Below are 10,171 nucleotides of genomic sequence, written 5' to 3'. Positions count from 1 at the left end.
TCACTGGGAGGACAGGTGACCCTTGGGACTGGGAGCACTGGGGACACTGGGACTGGGAGCACTGGTGACACTGGGACACGGGGGACACTGGGACTGGGGGCACTGGTGACACTGGGACACTGGTGACAGTGGGGCTGGGGGCACTGGGAGGACTGGTGGCACTGGGGTGGGTCTGTGGGGTTCCCGTGCCAGTGGGGCGGAGGGCGCTGGGCCCTACTGGGCCCTACTGGGCCCTACTGGGCCCTACTGGGCCGTACTGGGCCGTACTGGGCCGTACTGGGCCGTACTGGGCGCGGGGGGCGCTCCCCGCCCCTCGTCCCTCCCCCTCGGGCGGGCCCCGCCCCCCTGGGGACAGGCCCCGCCCCCTCGGGCGCCCCCCCTCCCATTGGCCCGCTGCCGTCGGGACGTCGCGCCGGGCCCCGCCCCTCCACTTCCCCCGCGGAGGCGGCGGGGGGGGGGGGGGTGTGGGTGGGAAATGGCGTTGAAGTTTGCGACTCCAGGCCCGGCGGCGAAGGGGCGTGGCGCCGGCGTCGGCGTGGCCTCTCATTGGCCCACCCTGCGCCGGCCCCGCCTCCCGCGGGCGGTGATTGGCGGTGACCCTGACTGGACCGGGAAGGGGCGAGGAGGAGGAGGAGGAGGAGGAGGAGGAGGGGGGTGGCCAAGATGGCGGCGGCGGGGTGAGGCGGCGGCGGCGGCGATGATGTCCGGGGCGGAGGATCGTGAGGCCGGCGGGGGCCCGGCCGCCCCCTCCGCCCCCTCCGCGGCCCTCCCCGGCCCCGCGGCGGCGGCGGGCGGCCCGGGCGAGGCGGGCGGCGCCGAGGAGGCGGGTTCGCTGCTCGGTGGGGCCCGTCCTCACGGTGAGGCGGGCGCCGACCCCGACGCGCCGCCCAAGAAACGGTTGAGGGCGGCGGGGACGGGGACGGGTGGGCCCGAGGGGGCGGCGGGCAGCGTGAAGCTGGAGGAGCGGCTCTACTCCGTCTTGTGCTGCACCGTCTGCCTCGACCTGCCCAAGGCCTCGGTCTACCAGGTACGGCCGGGCCCCGCCGCCCCCCCCGGGGCCTCCCCCGGGGTCACCCACCTCCCCCCCGGCACCCCCGGGCCGCCTCGTCCCCTCAGCGGTCACCGACACCCCCCCCGGGGCCTCCCCGTCCCCTTATCGGCCACCGACTCCCTCCCCGGTGGCCACCGACCCCCCCCCAGGGCCTCCCCCGGGGCCACCGACCCCCCCCCGGGGCCTCCCCGTCCCCTTATCGGCCACCGACTCCCTCCCCAGGGCCTCCCCCGGTGGCCACCGACCCCCCCCCAGGGCCTCCCCGACCCCTCATCAGCCACCGACCCCCCCCCCGGGGCCTCCCCCGGGGCCTCCGTGTCCCCTCATCAGCCACCGACCCCCTCCCCGGTGGCCACCGACCCCCCCCCAGGGCCTCCCCCGGTGGCCACCGACCCCCCCCGGGGCCTCCGTGTCCCCTTATCGGCCACCGACCCCCTCCCCGGTGGCCACCGACCCCCCCCCAGGGCCTCCCCGTCCCCTCAGCGGCCACCGACCCCCTCCCCGGTGGCCACCGACCCCCCCCGGGGCCTCCCCGTCCCCTCATCAGCCACCGACCCCCTCCCCGGTGGCCACCGACCCCCCCCGGGGCCTCCCCGTCCCCTTATCGGCCACCGACCCCCTCCCCGGTGGCCACCGACCCCCCCCCAGGGCCTCCCCCGGTGGCCACCGACCCCCCCCCGGGGCCTCCGTGTCCCCTTATCGGCTACCGACCCCCTCCCCGGTGGCCACCGACCCCCCCCAGGGCCTCCCCGTCCCCTCAGCGGCCACCGACCCCCCTCCCCGGTGGCCACCGACCCCCCCCGGGGCCTCCCCGTCCCCTCATCAGCCACCGACCCCCCCCCGGGGCCTCCCCGTCCCCTCATCAGCCACCGACCCCCTCCCCGGTGGCCACCGACCCCCCCCCGGGGCCTCCCCGTCCCCTCATCAGCCACCGACCCCCCCCGGGGCCTCCGTGTCCCCTCATCAGCCACCAACCCCCTCCCCGGTGGCCACCGACACCCCCACAGGGCCTCCCCCGGGGCCACCGACCCCCCCCGGGGCCTCCGTGTCCCCTTATCGGCCACCGACCCCCTCCCCGGTGGCCACTGACACCCCCCCAGGGCCTCCCCGTCCCCTCAGCGGCCACCGACCCCCTCCCCGGTGGCCACCGACCCCCCCCCGGGGCCTCCCCGTCCCCTCATCAGCCACCGACCCCCCCCCAGGGCCTCCCCCGGGGCCACCGACCCCCCCCGGGGCCTCCGTGTCCCCTTATCGGCCACCGACCCCCTCCCCGGTAGACACCGACCCCCCCGGGGCCTCCATGTCCCCTCATCAGCCACCGACCCCCCCCTTGTTGTCCCCCATCCATCTCCCTGTGCCGCCCCCCCCATCCCGGGGCCCTCTGTGTGCCCCCCCCGGGGGGTCCTTGACCCCCCAACTCCCCCCCCCGCTGCTCACCGACACCCCCAGCACCTTCTTGTGCCCCCCCCATCAGTCAGAGCCCCCCCGGGGGTCTCTGTGCTCCCTACGCTGCGTCACCGATATCTGCCCCCCCCAAAAAACCTTCTTGCCCCCCCCAATCACTGACACCCATCAGACCCCCCCGTGTGACCCCCCCAATTCTCTCCCCGCCCCCCCCCCCGGTCACCCTCAGCCTCTCTGGGGGTTCCAGATGAGGCACTGGACCCCCCCGTCGTCCCCCCCCAAACCAGGGGCACCCCCCAAGCTGGGGCGCTGGACCCCCCCTGCCCCCCCCCCAATCAAGGGGTCCTCCCACCGGTCCCTGTCACCTCGGGGACACCCCCCCCACCCCAACTTTTTTCTCTGGGGGCTACTGAGCCCCCCCCCCCCCATCCCCTTGGGCACCCACCCCGCTGGGGGGGTCTCCCCGACACCCCCTCACCACTCACTGGGGGGGTTCAGGTGCTCCCCTACTCCTGCGTGGGGGTCCCCTCCCCTTTTAGGGACCCCAGGGGCCCCCCCACACCCCCTGGGCACCCACCCCTGGGGGCTCCAGACCCCCCCCAGCACCCTGAGCCCCCCCCCCAAGAACCTCAGCACCCACTGCTCGACCTCCCCCACCCTCATCCCCTCCCCACTGACCCCATGGGGGGCACTGGGGTCAACCCACCCCCCCTCCCAGTTTATCCCAGTTTGTGCCCCCCCCCCGGGGGATTCCCCTGCCCAGAGCGGGGTGGGGGGGTCCCGGCAGGCAGCGGGCCCTGTACCGCCGGCGCTCACCGGAGCGGAGCCGGCGGTTATGTAAAGGTGTTGGCGCCTTTCCCTCCGGCCAGCATCCATTTCGTGGCACGCAGCCCCGCGGTGACGGCAGAGCCGCCGGTACGGCCGCTCCGTGTTCTACCGGCAGAGCCCCCCCGCTCCCGGCGGCGTGCCGGTTGGCGGTCGGTTGCGGCGACGGCAAAGCCCGGACTCGAAGGTCATCCCTTCGGTGGTCTTACGCTTTGCCGGGCACATGCTAAGAATATCCGGCGCGGCCGGTGGCGGTGGCGGCAGAGCCGGGGGGGGACTCCCCTCTGCTTCGTTTTGGGGGGGTGTGCTGTAAGATGGCCGCTGGCTCGGGGAGGGGGGATCCCCGCGGCGATGCCGATTAACAACGTTAAAACCTTGCCGGAGCCGCGCCCGGTGAGGGATCCCCACCGATCCGGTGCCGGCGCTTGCCAAACCGGCTCCGCGTGCCTGTGGGGCTGTGGCGGGGGGCGCGTCCTTCGTCACAGCCTCCTCTTCCTCCTCGCTCCTGCGGTCACTCGTCCCCGTGTTTAATTATTTATGACGAGAGCTTTGCCGGGGATGTAATTAAACCCGGGAGCGACCGCGGTGTTGGCCGGCGGCGTGGCCGTGGCGGCGTGGCCGTGCTGGCACCTTCCCGCTGTCGGGTGGGTTCGTCAGGGCCGAAGCGCTAACGAGCGGCTGTAATTACACGCTCGCGCCCGGGAGGAGCCGGCACCGCCGCGGTTGTGGGAGCGCTCAGCCGGCGTTCGCCTCTTGTTTTGGCTCGCTCGCTGGTATTTTTAGCGCGGCAGCGGTGAGGCACCGCGGGGGAAGCCGGCGGCTCGCTGGGACTGTGCTGAGCCTAAACCGTGAGGGATTTTTAGCCGGATGCGTGCCGGTCCTCATCCTTGCAGCCGGTGCGGGTATTTCGGATCCGGGATCTTCATCTCCTAACCGTGCTTCGGTAGCATCGCGGCAGGGCCGGTTTAATGCCTGGCTGCCGCGCTCCGGGCCCGGCAGGAGGGAAAATCCGAAACCCTTTGGAGCCGGCACAATGGATGTCCTGGGTAAGCAGATCGGGCGCTAATCCCTGCGGCAGGGTCAGGCCTTTCCCAGCCCGGCTGAGGATTAAAGCTTTTCCCGGCGCTCCCAGGAGGCGGTTAACGAGCTCCCGGTAATCCTGCCGGCAGGAATTTTGGGGGTTACCCCCAAGCCGGGACAGGCTGAACCCCACTGCGGCATCCCGGCCGGGCTGGGACGCTGCCGGCTCTGCCTGAATGGTCCTGAAGCTCATCCTGGAGGTGACGGCGTTCCAGCCTGGAGTGCTCCGGCCACCCGCCGGATTCGAGGGAAGGATTTTCACCCGCTCCGCCGGGCGTTTTACGGGCAGTGCCTTTGCCCGGACCACCCGCAGCGACGAAGACGGCGTCACCTTACGGCAAACTCCGGAAATCCTTCTGGTTTTGGGGGCGGATGGAGGAGCGGATTGGGATCGCTCCGGTGTCTGAGGCGCTGCTGGGATCTCCTCCGATGCCGTTCGCACAGTTCGACAGCCGGTGTGAACGCGTCTTAAACTGATTTTTGCCCTAAAAATTTTTTTGGGATGCAGAGAGGGAAAACCAAGCGAGCGTGTCTCCGTGCCGGAAGGAGAGGGTGATTCCGGGGTGAAGCCGACGTCGATCCTCTCTTGTCGCCCCGTATCAAAACGCGAATGAATCGGATTAAACCGGATTTATTGTGTTATTTTTATCGCCCTGTTGAAGTCCTTCTGCCCGGCCCCGCTCTCCCCTGGGATGCGGGATGCCGTGTTTGGCTCCGGAGCTCATCCTCGGCATCGGGGTACCCGGCGCGGAGGCGGACTCGCTGTGCCGATCGGAGACCCGAGTTCCATCCCGGTGATCCGAGCCCTCGGAGCCGGTTCCCGTTGCTTGGCTGGTGGCTTTGTCTGCGCCGATGGATCTTCCCCGGCCTCCCTCGCCGGGTTCCGGCGCTTTGTGCTGATCCCGCTGGTTTAACAGCCGGATCTCAACTCCGCCAAACCTGTCGGCGCTAACGCGGTGGCCGGGGAGCGTTCCGGCCTTCGGGATCCCCCGGAGCTGGGGGATCCAGGGAGCGGGGGAAGCTTTTTTTGGTGTCATTCCCCTCGTTCCCCGCTGCGGGAGGCACTCGGGGGGCTCCGTCCCCCTCTCCCCGGCTGTTTTTGGTTATCCCGAGTCCCACGTGGTGGCGGGGGGCAGCTTACACCCCCTCCTTCCAGACGCGGGGAATTGGATTCCCGTGGGATGGATGGCAACCGGGGGAGGAGGAGGGGAGCTGGGATGAAGGCTTTCCCTTCCCCTCCGAGGCAAACGAGGTCAGTCCTAATTACAGAAGCGACGCGGCGGCTGGGACGTGGCTGGGCCGGCGTGAGAGCCGGCAGGCGCCGACCGAGGCCGGAGACCCTGTCCGGCCTCCAGCTCCGCAGAAACGCGGGCAGCCGGCCCGGGGGCTCGACCGGCCGGAGGGAGCCGCGTGCCGGGGTGGTTTTTCAGCAGGAACGGGGATGGCAAAGCGTCTTTCTCCGGCGCCGACGGGTCCGAATTCACTTTGTTTGCCTTCGGGCGACTCGGTTTCCCCCGCGCTGGATCCTGCGGGAGTCTGATGCTTTATTTCTCCTCTCCCGCAGTGCACCAACGGCCACCTGATGTGCGCCGGCTGCTTCATCCACCTCCTGGCAGACGCTCGGCTGAAGGAGGAACAAGCCACTTGCCCGAATTGCCGGTGTGAGATCAGTAAGAGCCTGTGTTGCCGAAACCTGGCTGTGGAAAAAGCCGTCAGCGAGCTGCCCTCCGAGTGCGGCTTCTGCATGCAGCAATTCCCCCGATCCCTCCTGGAGAGGCACCAGAAAGAGGAGTGCCAGGACAGGTAAAGAGCTTCCTTTCCCTTCGGCGGTGTGCCGGCGTTACCAGCGTGGCTCGCGGTGCTCTGCCGTGAGACACAGAGACACGCGGGGTTTGGGAAACCTCGCTGCCCGCAGCGGGGGCTCCCGGTGAAGCCGGGGCTCACGCAGCACAGAGCCCCCACGATCGCGGCGCTGTGGGTGGGAGGGTTTCTCTGGCTTGCCCGTGCTGCCGGAGCCGGCTCCGGCGTCGGGGCAAAGCCGTCGGCGCTCAGCAGCGCCCCGTGCCCCCTCCAGCCGCCGGCACGAGGTGGTCCTGTCCCGAAACGCCCACCAGCTGCGTCCCACCTCCCTCCAGAGGTGAGGGTGGTCTGGGGGAGGACGCGGTGCCGCTTCGGCGTGCGGCAGAGCCCCCCCGCCCTCCCTGCCTCATCCCCGCGCCGCCGTGCCCGGTCGGCAGCTGCCGGCATCCCATGGGAACCCATCGCGCTCCGGCTGCGGCGCAGGCACTACCCGATGGTTCTCCACGGGGCGTGAAACGGGTCTCCCGGATTTGCCGGTCTTGCTCCCTCTCACCCGCGGCTGCCGGATCCGAGTTCACCCGGAGGAGCCGGGCGGCGGCAGGAGTGAGGCTCTGCACATCCCTGCCATCCTCGCTGCGCTTCCCGGCGCCGGAACGGCCGGATCCGCCGTGTTTTCCGCGTGACATCCCAATCCGGTGAATCTTCACGCTTATTTTCTCCCCCGTAGGGTGACCCAGTGCAAATACAAGCGGATCGGGTGCCCGTGGCAGGGTCCCTACCACGAGCTGACGGTGCACGAAGCCGAATGCACCCACCCCACCAAAACCGGCAACGAGCTGATGGAGATTTTAGACGAAATGGACCAAACGCGGAAAAAAGAAATGCAGCTTTATAACAGCATCTTCAACCTGCTCAGCTTCGAGAAGATCGGCTACACAGGTAATGGCTCGCTCGGGCCGGCGGCGCCTTCCCCGGCCCTTCCGCCGCGTCTCCTCCGGCGCCGCCGCAAGCTGGTTTTTATCTCGCGCGGCCATCGATTCGGTAGCAGCGAAGGGCTTCGCCGAGCGCATGGCGGCGTTTCGGCTCCAGCCTGCGTCCTCGACCGCGAGCCGAGCGGTGAGGGTTGAAAACCGAAACCAGAAATGACGGCTCTGCGATGTGTTATCGAGTTCTGGAGAAGCACCGGCAACGCTTCACCCTGCCGGCGCCTTCCCGCCGTTCTTGCTTTGCCGAGGGGTTTTACCGAACCCCTCTCCCACCCGCCGGAAAGCTGCCAGTGCCGTGGCGGTTGCGTTTGCACCGGGGCGGAGCGGGACTCGGCCGGTCACGGGTGTGAAAAGCCCCGTTTAAGCGGCGAAAGCAGGTAAGCCGGATCTTTTTTTGGTACGTCGGTATTAAAACCGGGCCTAGAACCGCTGCCTAAGGCCGGTTTTGCCTTTAAACACCGGGAGGCGAGTTAACGCGTGAGGGAAACGGCAAACTGGGGCTGGAGGGGGGAAGGATTTTCCCCTCGGCCGCAGGCAGAGGCGCGGGTGCTGCACCCTCCCGGTGCCGGTCGTACATCTCGCTCCGGCGTCCCTGCCACAGATACGGTCGGGGATCCGGTGAGAGCGGCTCAGGCTTTTTGGCAGCCGGGTCGTGCCGGGAGCTCGGGCTGCAGCAGCCTGGTCGCGCTCCAGACCCCGCGTCCGCCGTGCCGGGGCTCAGCCCCGGTAAAGCCGGGCAGCTCGGTGCCGAGATGCTGCGGTGCTGGGCTGCAGTAGCGGCGGTGGAGCCCGGCGATGGGAATGTGGTGTGGCTGGAATAACTGATCCCCCTCCTCTGTCCAGGTTTTGCCGGCCGGGCTCTCTCCTCTCCCTCTCTCTCTCCTGGAAGCGCCGACGATGGTGTAAGTGCGGGCGAAGGGCACCGCGCCGTCCCTTGCGCTCGTGGTTGTGCTCGGCGAGCCCACGGTTCCTACGCCAAGACCGCGAGCACCCGGTGCCTTCGCCAGCGCCGAGCCGGGAGCGTCTCGGTGCCGTGTACCCGTGCCGGGAACGTTCGGGCCATGTCACCGGTGGTTTTGCCCCGCGGTGATGCTTCACCACGCTGCCTCGCTCGCCGGTTTGTACGCCTAATCCCAATAAATTATGCCTTGCTACCGCAACCGTATCCTGTCTGTCTGTCCTGCTGCGCCGTTGGACGCCGGTAAAGCCTTTCGGCAGCCGGTGGTGGTTGCTGGCACGTCCTAGGATGCTGGTAAAGCCTTTCAGCAGCTGGTGGCGGTTGCCGGCACGCTGTCGGATGCCGGTAAAGCCTTTTGGCAGCCGGTGGCGGTTGCCGGCACGCTGTCGGATGCCGGTAAAGCCTTTTGGCAGCCGGTGGCGGTTGCCGGCACGCTGTCGGATGCCGGTAAAGCCTTTTGGCAGCCGGTGGCGGTTGCCGGCACGCTGTCGGATGCCAGTAAAGCCTTTTGGCAGCCGGTGGCGGTTGCCGGCACGCTGTCGGATGCCGGTAAAGCCTTTTGGCAGCCGGTGGCAGCTGCCGGCACGCTGTCGGATGCCGGTAAAGCCTTTTGGCAGCCGGTGGCGGTTGCCGGCACGCTGTCGGATGCCGGTAAAGCCTTTTGGCAGCCGGTGGCGGTTGCCGGCACGCTGTCGGATGCCAGTAAAGCCTTTTGGCAGCCGGTGGCGGTTGCCGGCACGCTGTCGGATGCCGGTAAAGCCTTTTGGCAGCCGGTGGCGGTTGCCGGCACGCTGTCGGACGCCGGTAAAGCCTTTTGGCAGCCGGTGGCGGTTGCCGGCACGCTGTCGGATGCCGGTAAAACCTTTTGGCAGCTGGTGGCGGCTGCTGGCACGCTGTTGGACGCCGGTAAAGCCTTTCGGCAGCCGGTGGTGGTTGCTGGCATGTCCTAGGATGCCGGTAAAGCCTTTCGGCAGCCGGTGGCCGGGAGCTGCCCCTCTCGTCACCATCTCCCATCACCAAACGGCCATAGACAGGTCACATCCCTCAGCCCGGCCGCGCCGGGACGTTAGCTTTAATTGCAGAGGGGAGGTTCAATCTCCGCTTGCGGTTTACCGGCACCGGTTTGAGCGGCGCCGGCGGCGCGGAGGGAGCCGGCGGTCGGTGTCGCCGAGGGCCGGGGAGGTGGGGCCGCCCTGAGCACCCCCGTTTTTCATTCGTAATGATTTTTCTTTTTTTTTTTTTTTTTTTCCCCCGGTGTTTTCCAGAGGTGCAGTTCCGCCCGTACCGCACCGACGACTTCATCACCCGGCTGTACTACGAGACGCCGCGCCTGACCGTCCTCAACCAAACCTGGGTGCTGAAGGCGCGGGTGAACGACTCGGAGCGGAACCCCAACCTCTCCTGCAAGCGCACCCTCTCCTTCCAGCTGATCCTGAAAAGCAAAATCAATTCCCCCATGGAATGCTCCTTCCTCCTCCTGGAGGGGCCCTACGACGACGTCAAGATCCGCCCCGTCATCTACCACTTCGTCTTCAGCAACGAGAGCAACGAGACGGATTACATGGCACTGCCCATCCTCGACTCGGTGGAGTGCAACAAACTGCTGGCGGCGAAAAACATCAACCTGCGGCTTTTTATATTTCAGATCCAAAAATAAAACTCGGAAATTCCAACAACAACAACAAAACCCGGCGGCAACAACAAAAAAGAACCGCGTCCGCGCGCGACTCCCCCTCCGCCGCCGTCGGACCCTCCTGGGCGCGCGAAAACCCAGCGAACGCGCCGTAATTCCCATCGATCGGCGAGCGAAGGCGGCGGCGGCGGCTTCTCCTGGCACGGCGGTGACGGGAGAAGGGGGGGGGTCCTCGCCGGCGGGGCGGGTTGGGGGGGGTTTGGGGTGGGGGGCGCGGGAGCGTTCTGTACGGCGGCTCCTCCGGCGCTTTTACTAGTAGAATAAACAAAATGGGGAATTTTCCAATTATTTGGGGTTTTTTTTAAGCTCGGCTGCCGCGGTGGGGGCTCCCACCACCCCCTCGCCTCAATTAAAACCCCGGCGCTGCGAACGGG

The 10,171-nt window shown here is 68.5% G+C and overlaps 1 protein-coding gene across 2 annotated transcripts; it reads left to right on the top strand.

Moving 5' to 3' along the window:
- Window positions 1–909: 909 nt before the first annotated feature.
- ZFTRAF1 (zinc finger TRAF-type containing 1) lies at window positions 910–9,916 on the top strand. Of its 2 annotated transcripts, none has more exons than XM_059834553.1 (4): window positions 910–1,027; window positions 5,925–6,163; window positions 6,888–7,099; window positions 9,370–9,916. In XM_059834553.1, the coding sequence occupies exons 2-4, from the start codon at window positions 5,943–5,945 to the stop codon at window positions 9,759–9,761; spliced, it is 825 nt and encodes a 274-aa protein (XP_059690536.1). In that variant the 5' UTR covers window positions 910–1,027; window positions 5,925–5,942; the 3' UTR covers window positions 9,762–9,916. The 2 variants fall into 2 exon arrangements, with proteins under 2 accessions (XP_059690536.1, XP_059690535.1); XM_059834552.1 differs by lacking the exon at window positions 910–1,027 and adding an exon at window positions 4,005–4,326.
- Window positions 9,917–10,171: the final 255 nt, after the last annotated feature.

The sequence above is a fragment of the Gavia stellata genome, unplaced genomic scaffold (genome assembly GCF_030936135.1).
Source record: "Gavia stellata isolate bGavSte3 unplaced genomic scaffold, bGavSte3.hap2 HAP2_SCAFFOLD_404, whole genome shotgun sequence".
Classification (NCBI taxonomy): Eukaryota; Metazoa; Chordata; class Aves; order Gaviiformes; family Gaviidae; genus Gavia; species Gavia stellata.
The sequence above is the reverse complement of the archived record's forward strand: the minus strand, read 5'-3'. Positions and strand labels throughout refer to the sequence as shown.